The sequence below is a fragment of the Cynocephalus volans genome, chromosome 12 (genome assembly GCF_027409185.1).
Source record: "Cynocephalus volans isolate mCynVol1 chromosome 12, mCynVol1.pri, whole genome shotgun sequence".
NCBI classification, from domain to species: Eukaryota; Metazoa; Chordata; class Mammalia; order Dermoptera; family Cynocephalidae; genus Cynocephalus; species Cynocephalus volans.
In genome coordinates, this window is record NC_084471.1 from 8,299,948 (window position 1) to 8,324,209 (window position 24,262).

The window sequence follows — 24,262 nt, forward strand, 5'->3', positions numbered from 1 at the left end:
GACAGGCCAGTCAAGGGGGGCACTTAGTCGCAGGGGTGCCCTTAGCAGCAGGGTGGCCCTTGGCAGTGGTCCACTAGGGGTAGACCAGTAAAGGGGGGCCATGTGGCAGGACAACCAGTGGGTTCCTTGGGCAGGCCAGGCCAGGCCAGCCGTTAGTGGTAGGAGGCCCTTGGCAGCATGCCTGGCCAGGACAGCCTGTAGTGGCAGGTGAGGGCGCAGGGGACCTAGGGGTGAGGCCAGACCATGGGTGCCCTTAGTGGCAGATCAGGCCAGGACAGAAGTGGCCCATAGTGCCAGTCCAGGCAAGGCCAGCACGGCCCTTGCAACATCCCAGGACAGGTCAGGGGGTTTCTTGGCTCTGAGCCAGGCTGGGCCAGGCCAGCAGGGTCCTATAGAAAGTCTAGGCCAGGCTAGGAATCCCTAGGGGCAGATCAGACTTGGCCAGGACTTCCTTAGGAGCAGTCCAGGCCAGGTTAGGGGGAACTTTGAGTAGGCCTGCCTGGCCAGGGGAGCCCTAGTGGCAGGCCAGGTTAGTCCAGGGGGCCCTAGGAGCAGGTCAGGCCACTCTAGGGAATCCCTAGGGGCAGTCCAGGCCAGGGGTCCCTAGGGGCAGGAAAGGCCAGTGGGGCTCTTAATGCCAGGCCATGCCAGGGAGGCCCTAGGGACAGGCCAGATAGGGGATACCTTAGTGTCAGGCCAGGCCAAGGAAGCACTTGGGGCAGGCCTGGCAGGCACTTAGTGGAAGGGGACCAATAGCAGCAGGAGTCCCTGAATAGTAGGTCTGGCCATGGAGGGCCTCAGTGCCATGTATTCTGTTATAGACACATGAAATGGACTAATAACAGAAAATTGGTACCAGGAGTGGGGTGTTACTTATAACAGACACTTGAAAATGTGGAAATGGCTTTGGAACTGAGTGCTGAGGAGAGTTTGGAGGAGTTTGGAGGACTCAGAAGATGTCAAAAAGATAAGGGAATGTTTGGAATGTCTTAGAGACCTATTAAATGGTGGTGAGCAGAATGCTTATGGAAACATGGATTGCAAAGACCATTCAAAGGAGGTCTCAGAAATAAGGAGTTTATTGGAAACTAGGGCAAAGATCATCCTTGCTGCGAACTGGCAAAGAACTTGGCTGCATTGTCTTCATGTTCTAGGACTTTGTGGAAGTTGGAACTTAAGAGTTGTGAACCAGAGTGTGGGAGGAAGAAACTTCTAAAAGCAGCAAAGCATTAAGGAAGCTGCATGGCTACTTGTAACAGCCTACTCTGAGTTATGGCAGCAAAGGCATGACATAAAGCCAGAATTTAAAAGGGAAGCAGAGTGTTAAGATTTGGAAAACTTGCATCCTGGCTATATGGTAGAGAAGCAGAGAGCATTTTCAGAAGGAAAATTCAATGGTACTAAGAAGATTAACACAAAAGAATGAGATCATCAGGAGAAGGAGAAAAAGGCCCTTAAGGCATTGCAGAAGCCTCTGGGGCCAACTCTTCCATTTCAGGCCCAAAGATCTAGGGAGACAAATTGGTCTTGGGGAATTGGCTTGAGGAGCCCTCCACAAGCTCACTGCTCAGGGCCACCTTGGGAAACTGCTTCTAGCTCCAGCATCCTGGCTGCTTTGGTTGCTCCAGCTGTGGCTAAATTGCCCCCCAGTGTGGCTGGACTCACAGCTTTGGAAAATACAAGCCAGAAGCCTTGGTATAGTCCACGTGGTGTTAGGTCTTCAGGCTCACAGAATGCCAGAGCTTAGAAGGCTTGGGAGCCTCCACCCAGATTTCAAAGGATGTATGGAAAAGTCTGAGGGCCCAGGAAGAGATCTGTCACAGGGGCAGAGTCACTGCAGACAGCCAATGCCAAGATCAATGCCAAGTGGAAACATGGGGTCACAGTTGCAGCAGAGAAATCCCATCAGCACCATATCTAGTGGAGCCATGAGAGCAGGACCACCATGGAGACCCCAGATCTGTGGAGCTACAGAATAGAATGACAGCCTGGGATTGCTGAAGTGTGGCCTGCAACCAGGAAATCCATAGGAGCAGAGCTTCCCAAAGACTTGGAGACCCAGCCCCCATACCAGCATGCAGAGGATGTGGAACATGGACTCAAGGTACATGATTCACCATCTTCGAGATTTAATGTCTGCCCTGCTGGATTTTGGACTTGCTTAGGACCTGATACCCTATTCTTTTGGCCTATTTCTCCCTTTTGGAATGGGAATGTGTACCCTATGTTTGTCCCACCACTGTATCTTGGAAGTAGATAACTTGTATTGATTTCATAGATGGAACTTTGAACTTTGGACTCTCAAGTTGAAACATTTAAGACTGTAGGGATGAAATGAAGTATTTGCATGTAAAAAGGACATGAGGTTTGGGGGTCCAGGAGCAGGCCATGCCAAAATAAATGGATTAAAAATGGTTGTCAGGGGCCGAGCCCGTGGCGCACTTGGGAGAGTGCGGTGCTGGGAGCGTGGCGACACTCCCGCCGCAGGTTCAGATCCTATATAGGAATGGCCGGTGCACTCACTGGCTGAGTGCCGGTCACGAAAAAAAAAAGGCAAAAAAAAAAATGGTGGTCAGGGGTGTGGTTCTGAGGGCTTTAAAAGAAGAGCACATGAGAATCTCTCTGTCTCTGCTCTCTCTGCTTCCACCATCTTGCAATGCGAGACCCCTGGGTCACTGCTGCCACCACCAGATAGACATTGTACATCCTGGCCTCAGAAATGCTAAGTAATAAATTTCATTTTTCTTTGTAAATTACCCACTTCCAAGTATTCTGTTATAGAAACACAAAATGGACTAAAACAGGGGCCCTGAGGCAGACCAGGCCAGTGGGTCTCTTGTGTATGCGTGGCTAGGCCTGCCCTTAGTGGTAGTGGGCCGCTAGCAGCAGGCCTGGCCAGGACAGCCCATAGTGGTAGGCCAGGAAAGGCCAGGGGCACTCTTAGTGGGAGGGCAGGCTAATGGGGCCCTGAGGCAGGCCATTTGAAGGGGACCCTTAGTGGCAGTCCAGGCCTGGGGTGGGGGGTTCTTAGCAATGTTTTATCATTTATACTTGGCCAGAAAATTTTCTTTTTTGTCAAAGTATCAAACTTATTTATGAAATGTGTATTTTAATAATTATCCTTAGTTTTGTAGTTTCTTCAGAATCTACATTTACGTTTTTTTCACTCCCACATTTGTGTATTTTTATTTGAGTCAAATTTATTTCATTAAAATAAACACTGAAAGTGAATACACAGTTTTTGTCGAGTTTTTATTATTCAAATAAACAGCTTTCAGATTTATTAATCTGTCAATTCTGTCATTTCCCCCTCTCCTGATAATTTGATTTCATTTTTTTGTGTTCAGTATATCCATTCTCCTGTGTATCTTAGGTTTGGTATTATTTTCTTACCTTCTTATAATGAATAAGTAGTTTTAGAATATTTTGATATTTATTGTTTAATAATGACGTATAAGGGTGTGAATTGGCTTTAGAAAAGAAATTTGACTTTATTTGCTTTGTTTTTACAATTTAACTATGATGGCCTTTAGTATGATTTTCACCTCTTTTTAATTCCTAGTTGGGGGTTGCTGATCTACTTAGAGTTCTTTAATCTGAGGATCGATGTATTATACCCATTTTGGAAAATCCTTGGCAATTACACCTTCAGTGATGGCTTCTGCCCCCTTCTGTCTCCCCTCTCTGTCCCCCTGAGTCCAATTACCTATATGCAGTTGTAATAAGGCTCATCCATCTCTGCTTCTTCTGTCTTCCTCAGGGAAGGGCCTTCAGGGATTTGGATGGAAATTCTAGTAGGTCACTGGTCAACCATGAAAGTCTGTGGCAAATCCACTTGTGACCTTTGGAGGTTTCAGCTTGATGCTTTAGCGCCCACATCCTGCAGCTTTCAAATATGGCAAAAATTCTGAGGGACCAATCAGCAGCCCTGTCCTTCTGGGGAAACATTACCTCCCAAGCACTTTGGTTCAGGCAGATTTTACTCTGACTTTTAGGAACCCTTGGCCTGGCTCCTCAATCCTCCTTGTTCATCCCCACAACACAGAGAATGTCCTGTGGAAAACACCAATCATGTCGGTGCTTCTCGAGTTGTGTGATCTCTCAAGCCAGCACCAGCCCTGAGTGACCAACTGATACTTCCCTGGTTTCTCTGTCCCGCATGTGGGCCATGTGTGATCATCAGTCTCTGCTGATAATTGGTAAAAACCCTGCCTTAGAAGTCTCCCTCTATGAAATTCCAATTCATGTCATTATTGTTTCCACAACTCTATTACACCCTCTGGTTTACACAACGATACCTGCTTTGCTTTTCTGTTCAATTAGACATCAGTCCTGAAGCTCTTTTCATTATGAATAGGTGACTTCCTAATTTTTATCAAAGTTAATAATATATGTTCATGGAACCAGTTATCTCTAAACAGACACTGGCTGGTTCTCAATCTTTTGATACCCAAACCTGCGCAAATGAATTTAGAGATAAATTTAAATGGACCTGGTACAAAAGGCTTGAGAACTCCTTCCAAACTAAGACTGATACCAAAACTGGGGTGGTAGTCAGATAATATGGTGAAATAAATATTTTTAAATTGTACATTTTTTAACATGTAAATAGTTCTTTAAAATTTTCTAGTGAGATATATCATACTTAGAGAAGATTACACAGTATGTTTGAAGTTTAAACATTAATGTCATATAAACTCTGCAGGCTGGACTCACACTGATGAATAGACTGGGCATATATTAGGCTCCCAGTGTGTCCATCCTGACCTCATTTCCCTCCTATCCCCAGACATGACCACTATCGGAAATTTTATAGTTATTCTTTTTGTCTTTATCATCTATTATGTATCACTAAGAAGTGTTTTGTTTAACTTTTCCTCTTTTAACGTTTCCATGAAAGGATATTGATAGAATCACCCTGAACGTGGTCACCGCTGGTGTTTCTGCCTTGGTCTGTTTCACACCTGCTGGGGTTTGAGACTGCAGGTCATCCAACTTACCCACCCGTTCCACGCTCATAACATTTGGGCTGTTTCAAGTTTATTTTTTGCTCTAGTGAAAATGCTGCTCCTATAATTCATGTTTGTTTCCAAATGCCCACATATAACAAATTCTCAACCTGTTGGAGAGAAATTACTGGATTGTAGATAATGTGTAATTTCAAACTTACAGGAAATGCCAATGAGTGTGTGAACAGACCCATCATCTCTGCAAGTGATAATTTATTCCATAAGATTGACAAGATTGGAATTGCCTCATTTATTAATTTTTCCCTATCAGTGTATACGCAGCAGAATTTCCTTATGATTTTTATATTGCTTTTCATTAATTACCCTTGCAGTTGGGTGGGCACTGGGCCCATGGGTGCAGTTGCAGAGGTCCAGGATGTGGGTGCATTTTGGTGCACCATGGTGCACCCATGGGCCCATGGGTGTAATTTGGGGAGGCTGGGCCCATGGGTGCAATTGCTGGGGGCTGGCCATGTGGGGAGTTAGGTGGGTGCTGGGTCCATGGGTGTACTTTGGGGAGGGCTGGACCCATGGGGATCCTTTGGGGGTGCTTGGCCCATGGGGTTTCTTTGGTGGGGGGCTAGTCCTGAGGAGGCTATGGCTGTGGGTGCAGTTGGTGGGGGCTGAGCCATGGGTACAGTTGGGGAAGGGCTTGGCCTGAGGGGGCTGTGCCAGTGAGTGCAGTGGCAGGGGGCTGGTCCTGTGGGTGCAGTTGGAGGGGATTGGCTTAAGCCAGTCAGCACAATGCATTTCTGCAGCCCATTGTTTGGAGGTGCATGTGTGTTTTAAGAACTGTACTAGGGTCAATCTTAGGGTTCTTGGTTAGAGTACTGAGGCAAAAGCTTGCCGTAGCTCCCTTTTGTAAACAAAGAAGGAAATAGTTCAAACTGAATCTGGCAGTCAGTATATAAGCCAGTCTTTGGGAAAAAACTAACTCTGTGCATAGCAGAAGAGAGATAGAAGGAAAATGGACCATTGATGACACCACTGAGCTGCTGAATCAACCCGCCCTTGACAGCTGTCCTGCTGCTGGATTCATCCCCTTTGTGCCAGTGCATCCATCACTGTGTTTTCTATTATCTTTCAGTAGATAACGTGAGCAACCTGTTTTAAGACAGTGGCTTATTTTCTTCTTCCTGAAGTTTTGGAAATCTCTATCTTTTGTGTTATGAAATACTGTCTAATGACTAGATCTCTTTCTTCCATCCAGCTAGAATTTTGTGAAGCTTTTTATTCTCATGAATCATACTTTCATTTATTCATTAAACACCGTGTGTCAGAGAGTTTTAGAGTACACTAAGGATATGGCAGTGAATGTCACAAAGACAGAGAAAAGTCCTCATCCTTATTGAGAGACAATACCTAAAAATATGTATATTATATATATGAAATATAATTTCAGGTATCCAAAAGTTTTGTAAATTGAAAAAAAGCTAAGTCGGGAAATGGAGATGATTGTGACCAGGGGAGGGGAGTTGCTACTTGGGTAGGAGGAGACCTCTCCTAAGCGGTGACATTTGCACAGAGACCTGAATGACATAAGAGGGAGTCATTTCAGATGTCTGAGAAGAATGGTCTAGAGCACAGTAACTGGCAAGATCTCAAGGCTGGAATCAGTTCTGCATGTTCAAGGAACAGAGAACTAGTGTGATCAGGGCAAAGGGGGTGGAGAAGAAGTGGTAGAAGTTGGAGGGGCCACCCGAGGCCAGCTCACTAAAGGTTTACAAGCCATAGTAAGGAGTTTAAATGTTATCATGAGCCTGATGGGAAGCCATGGGGGCAAGAGTGAGTGAGCGAGCCAGGAAATGACAGGATCTAATTTATGGTTTTTAAAAGAATAATAAGACATTTGGCATGGGTGTAGGGAACTGATGGTGTTCGATACTGAGCGGGAAGAGTGGAAGCGAGGAATCCTCAGGAGACGCTGCAGGTGAGCACGGAGGGTGGTTTGCATTTGAATGACAGGGCGGAGGTGACATGCGGAGAGAGTCTGGACATATTTCGAAGCAGGATCACAGGATTTGCTGTGGTTAGTACATTTTGTGCGAGATGTAAATGTTAAGTGTGGGCTGTCAAAGGTGAGGAAGAGGGAAGGCAGGAAGGACCTCCTGGTTTTTGAAATGAGTAGTTTGAAAGAAGTGATTGCTATTTACCAAAATGGAGTGGGGGCCCTGGGGGGAAAGGTGTGGGGTAGGAGATGATCAGGAAGCAGATATCAGACCTACTGAGTTTGAGATGATTATTGGACATTTAAGTGGAGATGTCAAAGAGGATGTCTGAGTCTCAATTTCAGGGAGAGGTTAAGACTAGAGACATAAATTTGGGGGTCATTGGCATATAGGAGGTGTTTCAAGCTATGCAACTAAATGACACCAATGTCAGAGGTAAGGCCCGGTGGGGGAAGGGCCGGATAGTCATCCTCAACCCACCTAGTCCTCCTACAGGAAAGAATTCAAGGGCAGAGTCATGGTAGAAAAGTGAGAACTAGTTTACTATAACAGATAAGAAATACAGGTGTCATAGAGAGAGTGCGGCATGCTCCAGAGACTGAGCAGGGCCACAGCAAGCCTAACACAAAAGTAGGTTCAGTGCAGACATCGAGTCTAACACAAAAGCAAGAAATGCATAAATTCAGGACAGAGGCTGGCTCAAGAGGGTGAGCAGCCGCCTGCTGAAAGTAAGTTCAGTACAAAGTAAAGCCCACACCCCTCAGCCAGGGAAGCACAGGCTGCCTCCAGGGAAGTGAGCAACAGCCCTGCCTTCTGCCAGGATTCAGCTTTTACAGTTTCTTTACCTAACAAATATTCAGTTAAGGGGGTGGCTCCCAGTTACTTAACATTAGTCTTGCACATGTTCAGTCCATCTCTTCCTGGAGCACTGTTCATTGGTCAGACCCTATCACATGCACCAGGCACATTCAAGAATGTTCTGTGCTCTCTACTGAGCATGCTCAGCCACTGGATTTGTCTAAGCCTGCCCCCTGTGGTCTCATTTTCCCCTGTTGGTGCTGAAAATAGGTCTAACTGGCAACAGTAACTTTCCTCCAGGGAAGAACCCACAGGAGGGGGACTGAGACCTCAGGGAGTGGCTGGAAACCCAGAGGCATGTCCTGAAACCACTGAGCACCTCCTGTATCAACATCTTGGAATGGCGACTGTGAATGTAAAAGAGAAGTCCCAGGACTGAAGCCAGGTGGAAAGAAGGTGAGTAGGGATGCCTCCAGTGGGGTGACATCTGAGTGGAGTCTTAAAGATTGGGTAGAATTTCATCAGTAAGTGATGAAAGATGATGTGTTAGAAAAACAAAAATATCAGAACAAAGGTGTGGGTGCAGTTAGGTGGGGGCTGGGCCCATGGGTGCAGCTGTGGGGTTGGGCTCAGGGGTGCAGCTAAGGGGAGGTCAGGCCTTTGGGTGCAGCTGTGTGGGGCCTGGGCTTGTGGGTGCACTTTTGGAGGGGCCTGGGCCCATGGGCACAGCTGGGTAGGGACTGGCTCCATGGGTGTGCTTTAGGGGGGACTTGCCCCATGGATGCCATTGGGTGGGGCTGGGTCTGTGGGTGCAGTTGGGTAGACCTGGGCCCATGGGTGTACCTTTGGGGGGCTGGGCCAGTGGGGGTACTTTGAGGGGGGCTGAGCCCATGGGGGTACTTTGGCAGGTGCTGGGCCCATGGGTGCATTTGGAGGAGGGCTAGGCCAGAGAGTTCTGAGCTCATGGGTGCAGTTGTTGGGGGGCTGGGCCAGTGGGTGTATTTGGTGGGTGCTGGGCCCATGGTTGAACTTAGGTGTGGCCTGGGCCCATGGGTGCAGTTGGGGGTGGGCTGGGCCTGTGGGTGCACTTTGGTGGGGGCTGGACCTGTGGGTGCAGTTGTATGGTGCTAGACTCTTGGGTGCATTTGGTAGGCCTGGGCCTGTGGGTGCAGTTGGGTGGTGGCTGGGCTTGTGGGTTCATTTAGGTGGGGGTGGGGTTGGGTTCGTGGGTGCACTGTCTGGGGGCCTAGACTCATGGGTGCACTTTCGGAGGTATGGGTCCATGAGTGCAGTTGGGTGGGGGCTGGGCCTGTGGTTGCACTTTCTGGGGGCTGGGCCTATGGTAGTGCTTTAGGGAGGGCAGGGCTCTCTGTGGGTGTGCTTTCAGGGGGGTTAGACCCACGGGTGCAGGATCCATAGGTGCAACTGTGGGAGGGCTGGACCCACAAGTGCACCTTTGTGGGGGCTGAGCTCATGGGTGCAGTTGGGTGGGGCTTGGCCTGTGGGTTCACTTTTGTGGGGGCTTGACCTGTGGAAGCAGTTGGGTTGGGCTGGGTCGCTGGGGGTACTTTGCGGAGGGCTGAGCCTGTTGGGGTGCTAGGCCCATTGGTGCTTTTGGGGGAGGGCTGGGCCAGAGGGTTCTGTGTCCATGGGTGCAGTTGGGTGGGGGCTGGGCCTGTGGTTGCACTTTGCTGTGGGCTGGGCCCATGGGTGCTATTTTTCCATGGGTACAGCTGGTGGGGACTGGGCCAGTGGGTGCAGTTGTGGTGGGTTGGGTCCATGGTTGCAGTTGAGTGGGGGCTAGGCCCATGGGTACAGTTTTGGGGGGCCAGGTCCATGGATACAGTTGCAGGGGGGCCAGCCATGTGAGTGCACGTTGGTGGGGGGCAGGCCCTTGGGTGCAATTAGGGGGGACTGGGCCTGTGGGTGTACTTTGTTGGGGCTGGGCCTGTGGGTGCAGTTGCGGGCATCTGGGATGTGGGTGCACTTTGGTGGGGGCTGGTCCCGTTGGTGCAGTTGAGGGGTGGCTGCGCCCGTGAGTGCACTTTTGTGGGGCCTGGGCCCATGGGTGCAGTTGGGGGGCTGGGCCCATGAGGGGGGACCGTGAGCATAGTTAGGTGAGGGCTGGGTCAGTGGGTGCAGTTGGTGGGGGCTGGGCCCATGGGGTCAGTTAGGTGTGGGAGGGGTCCATGGGTGCACTTTGGTGGAGGTGGGCCTATGGGTGCAATTGGGTTAGGGCTGGGCCTGTAGGTGCTATTAGGTGGTGCTGTACTCTTGGGTGAGGTTGGTGGGCTTGGGCCCATGGGTGCAGTTGGGTGGAGGCAGAGCTTGTGAGTGCAGTGGGGGTGGGGCTGGGTTTGTGGGTGCACTTTCAGGCGGCATGGACCCATGGGTGCACTTTCGGAGGTATGGGTCCGTGAGTGCAGTTGGGTGGGGGTGGGCCCGTGGGTACATTTTTCTGGGGGCTGGGCCTATGGGTGCAGTTGGGGGGGCCTGGGCTCATGGGTGCACTTTTGGGGGGCCTGGGCCCATGGGTACAGTTGGGTGGGGGCTGGGCCTGTGCATGCACTTGGGTGGGGGTTGGGCATGTGGGTGTAGTTTAGTGGGGGCTGGGCCCATTGGTGCAGCTGGGGGGTTGGGCTTGGGAGTGCAGCTGGGTGGGGGGGCCTGGGCTCGTGGGTGCACTTTCGTGGGGCCTGGGCCTGTGGGTACAGTTGGGTGGGGGCTGGGCCCATGTGTGCACTTGGGTGGGGTTGGGCGTGTGGGTGTGCTTTGGGGAAGCTGGGCCCATGGGTGTGCTTTAAATAAACTAAAATAAATAAATAAATAAAATAAAATTAGCTCACTTAGCTTGGGTTTCCCACCAGTGCTTTCTTCCAAATAAGGAACAAGTGAGTTTAACATGAAACTTATATTTTTACAATCTAAAATAATTACCACTTGTATAAATTGCATGTTGACAGTTAAAAAAGATTAAAGATTGGGAAGGAAACTTTGTTGGAAGTTAAGAGTAATGTTGGTGAAAAAAGTAATGAGTCATCTCATTAACAACATTACAAAACCTCATTTTGCATATCTTTTGTTTGGAAACATCATGTTATGAATTAAGTATACCTATTAGTGAACACATTAGGAACTAAGTTACAGAAATTAGGTTTTGAAAAGTCGGTAGCTCCATTTATTTATAAATACAAAGCAATGCTCCATAAGCAATTGCTTGATGGTGCTTTGTTAAAAATCCTTAGAATTTGATAAATTGGAGGTCGGGAAGTAGAGAAGCATTAGTGTTTGTATTAAGCTATCTAGAAATAGGCTAGGTGCCAAGAAAGAATTGCTCTTTGTTAATATTTCCCAAGCTTATTTGACTAAAAAGCAGCTAGTATGGCAAACACCGGGATGTCGAGCTCACGAGATGGGGTTAACACACATCCAGTTGCTGGCATGCATGTGTCAAAGATGGACTGCGTGTGTTACAGTGATGAGGAGGCCCAGTGTGCAGAGCAGCTGTCGTATCTGGTAGTTTCCACACCTGGCTGCTCACGGGAACCATCCTGGCAGCCTGACATCACCTGGCAAGTGCCACCCAGGATGAGGTGCAGGGGAGGCCCTGGCAGGCAGTTGGATCAGGTCTCTGCTGTCCTTACTGGAGAGGCTTTTCCTTCTGTGATCTGTCACTACTTATGCCGTTATCGACAGTTCTGGTTTTGTGAGCTGAGGCTGCACCACCGTTCCTCGGCGTTTCATGAGTGAGGAAACGCATCACAGTGATGGAAACTATGTGTACCACCCTCCTTTTATAGTGAAGCACTCGCGTGTTGTTTCACATGGACTGTCTGTCTCCTGCACCAGGCAGACACAGGTCTAGAGGTTACGGTGCAGGGGACGTGGGAGGCCAGGACGCACAGAAAGTCATCTGACTCTTTCTTGCTTTATGGGTGTGATTCAGCCTGTGGTCATTTTGCACAGTTGTTGTGTTTCTAAGTTTTTTTCTTTTTTCTTTTTTTCCTTTGATTTGGAATCTGGCTGGTAAGGGGATCCGAACCCTTGACCTTGGTGTTATCAGCACAGCGCTCTACCAACAGAGCTAACGGGCCAGGCCTTAACTTTTTGTGTGTGTGTATAGGAAACTTTATTTATTTATTTAAATTTTAGTAATATTATTTTTTACATTCTACGATGTTGTAGAGCAGTTGGGAGGGAGGGGGAGAGGGAAAATGGGATGGAAGAAGGAGGAAGGAGGAGGGGTGGGATTGAGGCCTGTGACACCCCCCCACATTCCCACAGGGGAGAACAGGGGCCTTCCAGCAGTGGCTTGGTTATTGTCAGGCTGGGTGCAGATGTCAGGTGGGTGTGGCAATAGCCCTCGCCCCCACCACCCCAGCTCAAGAACCCGGGGCCCTTTTTGCTGAGGCTTGCTGGTTGCTGCTGGGCTGGTTGCTTGTGTGTGTGTGTGGGGGGGGGGAGAGCATGTGACCGAGGCTGTTGGCCCCCCACTGCCCCGGCTTGGGAGAGCCCTGGGTGCCTTCTGCAGTGGGTCGGTGGTTGCTGCTGCAGCCCTTAACTTTTAAAACTGAGTACAGCTTCAGAAAAGGTGGTGACATGTTAAGAGTTTGACCTGAAACTTTTCATTTGCCCCAGATGAAGACAAAATTAGTTGTTTTTCCCTTTTTATTCTTTAATAACAAACATTTTAAGATATTGAAACATTTATGTAATATATTACCAAAAGTAAGTTTTAAAGGAGAGTTTTTGTTCCTGCTAATTGGACTTGGCTATGCCTGGAATGTCCCTACAATGCCCAGCATCTTTCTTTCCTGGCAAATTTTCATACTATGTTTCCTCCAAATTCACATATTACTCGACTGAGCAAGACAGTCCTTGGTCTGGTTTTATAAGAAAGTCCTGGTTGCGTTTTATAAGAAAAAGCTTGAACTGACAGAAGATGTTGTTGACAGGCTTTGGGTCTATATAGATAACATTGGACACAGCAGAAAACCACGGAATGTCCTCAAGAGGGGAAAGACGATTAACTGTCAGATTTCCCTCGTCAAGGTAATTAATGGTCTCTTCTGTTGTCCTGTATGTGTTACAGCTCTGTTGATTTCCTGTCGGTGCTGAGGCTTATTTGTTTTAGGGTCAATCATGCGCAGGTGTAGGCAATATCAAGGTAGGGGTGGAGAAGGGAGAGATAATATTAGAGCTGTGGTAACTATACTTAGTGCATATTGTGTGCTCTGTACCGTGCTACACACTCTGTTATTTACCATTCAGGAAAAGCATAGAACTATTTCACAAATAGCTTGTTGATTATGTTTTTAATGGGAAAAGGTAACCAGCAAATTATGCTACTCTGGGTTGTTTTTTTTTGTTTTTTTTTTTTAACCTTTCAGTTGGCCTGGAGGGAGATCAAAGTCCAAAATTCAGATAGAAATTTCCTCAAAGGTTTTTGACTGCAAATGATTTTGAAGTCTCAGGTCAGAAGGATGAACTTCTCTGTTGAGACTGAGAAGTTTGACATGCCATGAAAGTAGCTCGTGAGAATAAAAAACCACTACTAACGAGCATTTAGTGTGTGCCAGGCTCAAAGAGGTAAGGAACTTGTCTAAAGTCACATGGGTAGTAAGTGGCGGAGCTGGGACTTGAACCCAGATCTGCCTGATTGCAAAGCCTGTGCTGTTGAACCACCACAGCATCTCACCCATACGTGTGCAGACAGAAAGAGAAACTCAGGAGAGGCTGGTAACAGAAGAGTGAAATGTGGAGCTGCCTCGTGGTCGATAGGCTTTAATGGTTCTTGAGATTATGTTCTAAATTGTGTCACTTTTTAAAACAATAGACTGGTGGTCACCAAAGTGGGTCATTCTGAATGGTCCTTTGGGGTTTGGGAAGAATATCTTAGAATGTTTTTGTGTTTAAAAACCATACTTACTTAATTTTTATTTGTACATGTGCTTTATAATTTTGTAAAATATTACTACTGTAGTATATGTATATAATTTATAAATGAATTACACTTATTGGGTGTAAATGTGGAAAAAATTTTTATTGATGAATTGTATAATCAAAACTTTGGAAATCACTGTAGAGGTGCGTTGGCATTTCAGGATTTGGTGTTTTGTCACAGCTTTTCCAGAGTGAGTCTATGCACCTTTCTCATGGTTCCAGGGGTCTTAGGAGGCAGGACTACACATAGCCTCTGCTAGGAGTCCCTCAGGGCGCAGGGCCACATGCAGCCCTGCCAAGAGAGTGCAGGAAGGTGAGTTGCTCAAAGCACGCCTAGAGCTATGGGCTGCCGCCTGGGGAGGTGGTCAACCACAGACCAGACACAAAGTTCTGGGGCTTAGTGCACACACTAAGCAAATTTACTGGGGAAAAGCAGGTGTCATATATGTTTCAGCCAGCTGTAAACCCCTCCTGTCACCTCCCCGTCTCCTAGGTGACTCAATAGGAAGTCTGTGGTTTGTGGTTAAGCCTTGCAAAATCTTGCTGACACAGTGTATTCGCATCCTGCTGAGACAGGCAAAATACAGGAGAGCAGGACTGCCTCCATCTTTAACAGGTCTTCTCATTTTCCTCCAAGTCTAAAGGTGCAGCAGCTACTGGAATGGAAATAATCCCACCCACCTCCTTGGGCCGCTGATGACCTAGCACCCGGTGTACATTTGATTCTCTGATGCCATAAGCTGGGAGCAAGTCACTTAGCCTGTGATGAACTTAGGAATCTGCTGGCTCTCACAATTTCTGGTGGTTGTGAATTCTGGAATTCTGAGAGCAGTGGACAGCGGGTCTGCTGTGTAGAGAGTCATAACTGGCAACATTTGCTTTTTTGATTTAAGAGTTGTTACACTTTCCTCTGTGTAACCGAGAGGGAGAAAAGAGAAAGAAAGAATTCCCTCAAAATACAATCAATGAGGTCTGGAGGGACTGCCACCCATCAGGGGAGCAGCCCCGATCCAAAATCAGCCTTTCTTTCTATTGACAAGACAAGGAAGTTTTACAGGAAAAATCAGTGGATATAAGGACATGGGCAGTGTTGCAAAAGTTGTCTATGGCTAAGTATAACTTAACAATGGAAACTAGTAACATCAGTAAATTAAAGTGACATTCCAAAGTACAATTAGTAAAGGGCTAAATTGGTCAAACTGGCTCATTATCTAAAGTATGACCTCTCCTTAAACAAAAGTTAAACTCTTATGATAAAATCTAAATACAATTATCTCTAAAGATTCCCCCAACAGACACTTGCCCCTAGCAAACATCTATTCCACAACTTTCTCTTCAGCAATTCTTAAAATCTCTTAACAGAACCAGTATGACAACTACCCGTCATCTCTAAAATAATTAAAGTATATGGTCCCGTACCTAACCAGTGATTAAGAGTTGATGAGATGGGCTTTGGCCACGCTATCTATGGGCTGTGGCCCCTGTCCGAGGGCTTTTGCCCCATATATGCATTTACCTAAAAACTTTATTCTAAAATCAAATGCGAATCACGATTCTAACCCACTACATCTCCCTCCTTACTATCATTATAAAAATCCGAAGCGATGAGGGAGTCAGAGTCAAAGGTGTCCTTATGAAGAACAGTCAGCATTACTTCAGCTTGACGAGCCCATTGGACCATGGAACAGAACAGTTTAATCACTGTAAGAAAACACAAGATACGTAAGACACTAATTCCAGCAATAACCCAAATTCTTAAATTTAAACCGGAAAACCACTGGGTAGGATTAAGCCAATGGGCCAAATCATTTAAATGATTAATGGTAATTGTTTGAGCTTCTTCTTGAAGCTGTGTCATTTGTTATTGAGGTTTGGTTACTAAGTTTTGCAGAATCAGAATGAAAAGCTCCATGTAAAAGTTTTTGCACGTCTTTCCATGCAGTGGAGGAATTAAAAGGAATAGAAGTTACATACATGGAGCGATATCCTGCATCACAATTAAGCTGGCTTCGTGTCCAGAGAGCTTGTTGGTGTTTGCCAATCCAGGTGACAGCTGCCTCTAAGGCATCTAATCTTTGTAAGATTTCTTGGTCAATTTTAGTTTGAGACAGAAATTCAGAAGTTACATTTTGAAAATAATCATTTACTGTCTGTGCTGTTTGAATAGAAGGGGTTAAGGCCACGACTGCAGTAGCTGCGGTGACAGCCACAGTTGTCACTGCTATTATGGAGGCTATTAGAATGCCCAAGAATCTATTAATGTGTACTTTCTCTAGAGCAGAGGTGACTTGCTCTAGGGCAGAGCTTCCCATCTATTGTCGTGTGAGGTTTACAGGTAGCCAAGCTTCTACTCTTTGTTTTAGTATGAAAATATAAGATATATTAAGAGTAGTAACATTAAGATGAGTAATGCAGGGAGTAAACCAAGTAGAATTCGCTGGGAGAGTGATATTAAATTCAGAATTTAAGGAGAAAGAGAAGTTTGTAGATAACATAGCAAATATGTAAGGACAAGAGGTACAAATCATAACCGAATCAATATTATCCTGTGTCATCCATTTTAATTTAAAGTTTCTCATTTGTCTAATTATGTGAGGGAAAAACGGGATGGCAAGACACCAAATTGTTCTTTTAAGGGGAGAGTGATAAGAATTATATTTTAATCTCAACATGGGACCAGCCAAACCGGGATTCCACCTATAAGGGGATCTGGAATAATTCAAATGAAGAGTATAATTCCAAGTGGTGTTGGAATGAAATATTAATAAATTTTGTGGTCCCCAATTTTCCAATGTAATATTATTAAGTAATGTTTTTCAGTAAAATTTACAGAGTGGCAAGAGACCCAGTTTAAATCTCTGCCATCTTCTATGGACATCCAGGGATGGGAACAGACAGGAACATTAGGCTTGGAGCGATCTTTTCTATTACGAAAAACTCCTGGCACTCCAGCAGTTGAAACAAACAGTTGATGTCTTAATGCTAAAAGTCGGTTTGGATTTTCTGTTATATAATTCATATATCATTGAGGAGAGAAAGGAACACATAAATTATTATTTGTCCAACTGGGTGTAATACGGACGGGTAAGTTGTCCGTGAGGAAGTGCCAGTCATGGGCGAGTTCGTGCCATCCCGCGTTGTGTCCTGAATTAGAGCACGATTGTCCACGATCTTCAAGAGGACCTGAGGGAGGCAGCCAGGTGCCTGCAGGGTGAGCCCTGTCGTTAGATGAGAGACGAGGCTCGTGATCCCCCCAGGTAAGCACATCAAAAACAGGAGGATGCAGTACATGCGTCCAGTAAACATGAGTTCTTACAATGAGGAGAAAAGCATAGGGAAAGTTAACGAGACTAATATTACCTTATATCCTTTTGAGTTCATGGTCACGTGAGAAAGGATGGCCAGAAATAAGTTTTCCAGCGTTAGACGAGTGCCTGTTCTTGGAACTGTAGCTTCTGCTTGACTAATGAGACCTTTGAATCCACCCCGCGTTGGTTTGGAGCTAGTTGTTGTTGTCAGTACTGGGGGGTTCACGTAGGTTGGAGTGAAGTTGGTTTTCAGCATCATCATCGCTGGTGGTCTGGTGCAGGCCATTTCTGGAGGGATGCACTGAGGTGAGATGGTGACGTGTTGGAACTCTGGGATCGGATTGGGTCCTTCGTTGGATCTGGGGTTCCACATGATAAGGTTTGACAGCTTTGGAGGGAATCCACACTGGTCCTGTGGGAGACAAAACAGAAGCAAACCCTCTTCCCCATGTTAACAATTCAGCAGGTCCTGACCATTGTGGTCCAGTCAGTAGGTGGCGGCATAAAACCAAGGGTTTAGGCTTCTTCTCAGGAGGGATAAAGTGCCATTTTGTGGCACTTAAATTTTGGGAATTGCCGTTTAAAAAATTTAGTGTAAACAAAGATCTGAAGAGCTGTTCATGAAGGGCCATTCCTATTTCTATATTGTCCTTTTGTTTATTTAATTGAGATTTAAGAAGGATATTCAATTCACCCTTTCAACAATTGCCTGGCCGGTGGGGTTATATGGGATTCCTGTGACATGTTTAATGTTCCAGTCGTTACAGAATAATTGAAAGACTTTGGAAGTGTATGCCGGCCCATTGTCTGTTTTATACTACAAAGCATATGTACTTCACAGGGCCTGGTTTTCCAAAGCCTTGCAGTTTCAAATATTGACCTTTCAAGGACAGGAAATTTCCCTCAGGCTATAAGTCTCTGTTGCAAGATAAGGATTGTGGCACAGCAGGTTGCTGGCTCAAAGACAGACTAGTTACTGACTGTTATGTAAAGATACTGAGAAATTGCTATAGGAAGGAATGTTTGCTAAGATCAGACTGTCGTTGATAGGACCACTTAATTGTCTACTGGAATGTCATCTGGCTTATTTCACTGAAAGTTACCAGCCTATACTGTTAAACTATAACCCCACCTATGTCTCTTTCTATAACTTCCTGGTCTGGAAAATAAATGTAGGAAGAGAACCCCAATTCAGCATTAATTTCCCAAATGGAAGGCTTGGCTCTCGCTTGAGCATTCCCAGGGAGATTAACCACTTTGGGGCTTCTTGCTGCTCAGAAGAGATGGGCTTTGAGTAATCCTTTGCATCTCCATCACCCAGGGGCAGTGGGGTGACAAATCCGTGGGGGGCGAAGCAACGCAAAGCAACAAAGAGTGGCATTTGCTTTGGCTTTTTTTTAAAAGAAAAGTATAATGGAGTATAAACATGTGTTTTGGATCACAGATCATACCTCAGGTGCCACTGTCCACCCACCAGGTGACATGTAGGCTAAATTGCAGGTTTAAAATCTAAGATGTTATCTTTGGTATTGAGGCCTTTAAAACCCCCAGCTTTTGACAAAGGGACAGCAAATTTACAAAGGTGATAATCCTTTTCCAGTTTGTATTAGCAGGAGGTGGGCGTGTGAAGGAATCAGAACAGGTGCTTTGCCTTCCTCTGGTGTACTTAGCAAATGTCAGGGTATTTAGATGCGATAGACTGGGCATTTCTTTCTCATCAGGGTGAGGGTGAGGAGTGAGTTTATGGATTCTGTTGTGCTTTTTCTGTGTTATGTGTGGGTTTAGGGTCAGTAATGGGTTTTCTTTCTTAATGTTCAGATCATAAATGAGAGAATAGCTGAGTTCTCTCTTTTGGGATCCCAAAGAAACATATGTGCTGTCCTGAGCTGCTGCCGGGGCATCCTGTCAACACCTGCCCTTGCCATCATCTACATGGCCAATCAGGAGCTGGTGGTGGCCTTGCTGAGCCAGCTCTGCTGGTCAGCCTGCAAACAGCCGGAGGGAGCTACAGTCACCCAGTTGTTCAAGGTCATCCACCTGGCCCTTTGCCACTACCTCTTGATCCAGCAGCAGCAGATCAACCCAAGATGTGCCTTTGGGGATATGACTGGGCACCTGCTCCAGCCCTGCCTGGTCCTGAGACACCTGCTCTCCGGAGGTACCTGGTCGCAGGCTGGCCAGGTCCAGCTGCAGCCAGCGCTGATCTGGGAAGTGAAGAGTAAGATTGAGGTTGTGCTTTGAGGTTGGGTCTTTCAGCCTGAGCTGCTTTCATCCTATAAAGAGGAGCTCTTGGACCAGCAACAAGGGGACATGAAGATGGGGGCCATGAAGAACCTTCTAGCCCCCATGGGCACTGTGATCACCAGGCTCATTGATGCGGGCAACTGTGAGCCTGCCCTGCATGCCTCCATTGTGACCAGCTCCGTGGCCTTGCTGTTCAAGCTCTTTCTAGATTCCTACTTCAAGGAGGGGAACCAGCTTCTCTGCTTCCAGGTTCTGCCCAGGCTGTCTGGCTGCTTGAGGGTTTCCCACCTGCAGGAGGGGTGGGTGGGAGCCCTGTCCACATCAGATTGGACAACAGAACTTCTGGCTGTGGAAGAGCTGCTGAACTTGGTGGCCAGAAACAATATCTACAACACTGCTGCCGACAGGATCTGGCAGGGAGAGGCTCAGCTCCACTTTTACCATCGTTTGGCTGAGCTGCTGATAAACCACAAACAAGCACCTGTACCAGCCTGGTTTCACTGCCTCAAGACTGATGTCCCTGAATCATTTGACTTTGGAGCCAGACCTGGATGACCTATTGGCTTCAGCTTGGATTGATGCAGAAGTAACAGAGTTTTGAACCAGAAGAGCCCAGGAGGCGCTTATTCACACTCTCTTCCAGGCGTATGCCAAGCTACGACAAGTGCCGCGGCTGTCTGAGGAGGTTCTGGGGGTGATCTGCCACCCGGTGGCCGAGGCGCTGAGGCAGCCTGTGCTGGCTTCGGGCCCCTCCACGGTGCTAAGTGTGTGCCTCCAAGTCAGATCTTGGACACGTGGTGCCTTGTGCTGGAGAAGTTCCAGTCCTTGGTCTTGCCCTGTTTGTGGAGTGACACCGACATGGCCCTGAAGTCACTGTCCCTGAGCTCCCTGCTGCACTGCATCACATTCAACATGCACAGCCTAGACAGTAGCACGCCCCTGCTCGTCGTCAGACGGATGCAGTGCATGATCGAGCAGATGCTGGGAGAGCTCGTGAGGCCCCTGCTTGCCCTCCTCTCGTAGCCCCCGGGCCCAGCATCTGAGCTGTGGCTTCAGAAGGTCAGCGACTTCGCCCTCCTGCTCTCCTGCACCTGGGCCCAGGTGGACACCATGCTCAGTCTGCACTGCAGCCAGTATCATTCTGTGTCTGGGGCCCTGGCAGGGGCTACCCTGAAGACCCCGAGCCTCCCTGTTCTGCTCTCAGGTGTGGAAACACAGCACTGGAAGAAGGTAGAGAATTTGGCAGCTCAGTTCAGCTCCCTTGGCAGGTATTGCTTAGAGCAGCTCTACCTGCACAGAATGAAAAGGACTTTAATGCAAGCTAGTTTCCAGAGTAAAGAAGCCCTCCAGACTTTGGGTGTGACGCTGCCTGTGTTATTGGTTCTGGCAGAGAAAGCTTGAATCAAAGGGAATCAGCTTCCTGGGATGGCCAGGTCGGCACAGTCAGCACCACCATGTACCCTGTAGCACACTGGCACTTGATTGCTTCAAATCTCACAATTTTAATATCCTATCTCTGTCCAGATGACGTGAGATACCTGGCCAGCATCCTGCTGAGAACTTTACCAGTGAGCAAAGCCCAGGAAGGCTCAGCAGATGAAAAGCTGAGTATCACACTTGAAAAAATACCCCAGGTGGTCCTTCACAGTCCTCCATTTCCGGAGGTGCAGTCCCTTCACACCACCTTCTTAATGTGTGAGGCCGAGGGCTGTTCTAGCATTCTGTGTTCTGGTGTCCGGAGCAACCCAGGTCTTCTCAGTGAACAGCTACCCTGGGTTTTTGAAAAGGACCACACAGTCATGGCTCATTGGGAAAGCAGATTTGTAAAAGACGGACCCAAAAAGTATCAAACCAAGAGGAGAAATTGCCCAGAACTTACTATGCCTGGTCAAGAGTGACTTCCTCATCCAGCTGGGGGCAAGCAGCTGGAATGCACGTGGGGGCTCTTGGAGGTTGTTTCTGCCCTGCAGCTGGACAGCCCCACGCTGCCCTGTCAGATGCATTGCTTCCTTCTCTTGCTGTCCATGGCCGTCACCAAGCTGGGGTGCTCCTGCTCCTCCTCACCGGCCCTCGAGTTCCTGAAGACTTGCTACCGGCTTCTCGGTTACCTGCAAAGGGGGCAACGTGCCCGCTCGGTGTTCAGGATCATGTATGTCAGCGATGTTTTTGAGATCATCCCGAGCTCGTTGTTCAAAGCCAGTAGTAGATTCCATGTTGCGGTGGACGACCCCTCTTGGCTGGAATTCCTCCAGGCGATCGGTGCCTTCTTAGAGCAGCTGATGCACACGTTCATCCAGATGAAGCTGAGCTTGGTGCTTAATTTTGGGAAAATCGCCACATTCCTCTCAAGGTGCACACTGCACACTGAGGCAGCTTCTGGCAAACAGCTGGGAAGTCAGAGCTCTCTGGGCAGGCAGCTCCTCCTGGCGTCTCTAACCAAGTTGTGCCAGGTTCTGGGGCCTTTCGTCCATGAGCAGAAGCAGCCCCAGGAGGCCCTGGATGAGCTGGTTGTGCTGCAGCAGCAGGTCGTGCTGCAGACGGGCACCATGCTGCTGCTGTGCTCAGCATCAGGGGCCCAGGGCCAGCACCTGCCCGAGGCCCTCATCGCTTCTGCCACCACGCTCCTGGAAGCAGACCTGAGCTGGCACTGTGGAGACAGAGGAGCAGACACAGGGCCACCCCTCCATGCTGCCTCCCACCAGGGCGTCCACTCTCAGATCCTGTCGGAGCTGCCGCTCTGGCAGGCAACTCTCAGTCCTTCCAGACAGCCTTGCAGTTTTTAACTCTGTTCTTTCTGGCCCCAGAACTCCATCCCAAGAAGGGCTTCATCTTCACCTCCCTGTTTCATTCTGTGAGAAAATTTCTTGCAGGTAAGAGGATTTCTGTAGAGCTGATTCCGTGCTATCGAGGTTCAGGTAAAAGGGAGCACTCACCCATTTGGAACAGGGAGTAAGTGGACACATGGTGCATGCAGAGGGGACCACCCGAGCACCCTGGGAAGCTCCCTCCCAGTCCCGATGCCAGGACTTCCTCTCCGCCGGCTGCATTCGGCCCGTGGGGCAGCCACCGTCACAGCCGTCTCTCCACGTGTTAGGCAGACGGTGGCCTCTGGTGCGGGCTCAGCTCCTCAGTTGCACACTTATTTTGGACATTGTTCTGTATAAGTTTATAGTTCTGAAATCTACTCCTTTTCTCTTTTTTTAACTGGTTCTGGCCACAGATGATTCACTTAGGTAATTTCAGGCTCTCCTGTGTCAGGTCTTCAGTGTCATAATTTACACCTTTAAAAAAGTGTAAAATCTGCAATCTTTTAAAAAATTCGTATGGCTTAAATTCTGGAGATCCTCATAGGGTTCCTTGAGGGTGGGCCCAAGTCTTCCCAGAGCAGCTCCTGTCCCTCTCAGTATGGTGCTGATGGGACAGCGGCTCGCCCACGTGTCACCCTTCCAGGCCAGCCAGCAGGGCCTCAGACAGAGCTAGTGGCGAGAGGGCTGAGGTCTTTGTGCACCAAGAGTTGACTCCTGCAGTCCCCTAGGACAAAGATTAATGGGCTACTATGTACTCATTAATACGATGATGAAAACTATTCAGAAATACACCCCAAAATAATAATTTTAAGCAAAGAAACCCCACAACATATTGAATTTGCCATGATTACAACTATATAAAATATACATGCATGTAGACAAGGGCTAGAAACCTATACAAAAATTTTAAAGTGATCGTATTAAAGTGTTGTAATTTTTTCTATTTTTGTACTTTATACCATTTTAATATTGTAATAATCGTAATAGGTCAAGTGCTTTTCTATGACTTAATTAAATTTGCCATAAGCAGGGGATAGATTATGATATTTTTGGATGCCCATTTAGAGCTAGTTAAGGTTTTCCTCTAAAAACAGCTATATACATATAAATAGTAAAAGATTATTAAGATTTGTCACCCGTATTAATGTATAAAAATAAAACATACTTTTACTCTCCTGAGAAACAGAAACTGAAATGGGTCACCTTTCTTCCCTGTTTCAAGACAGCATGCACCACAGGTGGCGTGGGTTTTTCTTTTTCGTTTTGGGTTGGGGTTGGAGTCGGACAGTTCTGAGGTGAGGCTGGGAGGGGTTCAGCCAGGCCGGACCCTCAGGGCACAGCTGAGCTCCGCGTTTCCTTGTGGAGCAGCTGGCACAGGCCGGGCTGCAGGCGTGCTCTGGCCACGCAAGGGTTAAAGGGGCTGTCCGGGAAGCGAAGCCACCTGGTGTGCCTGGGCCAATGCCAGAGCCGGAGTGTGTGGCCTGCCTGTGGGTTAACTGAGAAGGCTTTGACACTGCGTCCTGCTGTCTGGCCCCGTCAGCGACTCTGCTGGAGTTCTGTTCACCTTTGTGGCCGGGCTGTCTCCATTAAGACCAGTCACAGCATCACTCATGCGGCAGCTGGTGGTTTGCAGCTCGGGCCCTCTGCCCCTGGTTGCGCAGAACACCACATCCCCGTGCCTCCCACCCTGGTGAGATGAGGCAGTCTGTCAGCCCCAACTGTGTCCCTGCACTTGTGGTGCCGCTGACCCCAGGGACGGGGCCGCAGTCATGGGAAGCAGTAGACTGGGGAGCAGTCCAGGGAGACACCAGGGAGAGGGGCCCCAGGCTTTGGACAGGGAGAGGCTTCACGTCACCGAAGTGCAACCACGCAAGTGAACCTGCATGTCCCCCATGTCCTGGGGACACAGGGTGGGCTTTAGCTCGTAAAGATGAGCTTTGGTAAAGAGTGCTTCCTGACGGAGAACAGGCTAAGCGATTCGGTTATGGGAACCAGCTGGCCGGAGAGCTTTGCGGGTGAGAGCGCGGGGCTGATGACACCAAGGTCCGGGGCTTGATGCCCACACCGGCCAGACACCAGGAAAAAAAAGATAATTCGATTATGGAAACCAGCACTTTTCAGCATGCTTCCGTGCGTGTGGCACCGCACCCTGCCCTGCAGAGGGGAAGGTGTTGGCCATGTCTGGTTACGCCATGGACGCTCAC

At 48.0% G+C, this 24,262-nt stretch overlaps 1 protein-coding gene across 1 annotated transcript in view; it reads left to right on the plus strand.

Moving 5' to 3' along the window:
• LOC134391603 (unhealthy ribosome biogenesis protein 2 homolog) overlaps positions 1 to 24,262 on the plus strand; it is a 49,899-nt gene that overhangs the window by 14,233 nt on the left and 11,404 nt on the right. The window contains 10 exon segments of the mRNA XM_063115611.1: positions 1,959 to 1,994; positions 10,581 to 10,647; positions 12,632 to 12,808; positions 18,826 to 19,763; positions 19,765 to 20,021; positions 20,024 to 20,605; positions 20,608 to 21,086; positions 21,088 to 21,163; positions 21,166 to 21,984; positions 21,987 to 22,121. Of these exon segments, the coding sequence (XP_062971681.1) occupies positions 1,959 to 1,994; positions 10,581 to 10,647; positions 12,632 to 12,808; positions 18,826 to 19,763; positions 19,765 to 20,021; positions 20,024 to 20,605; positions 20,608 to 21,086; positions 21,088 to 21,163; positions 21,166 to 21,984; positions 21,987 to 22,121 (3,566 nt within the window).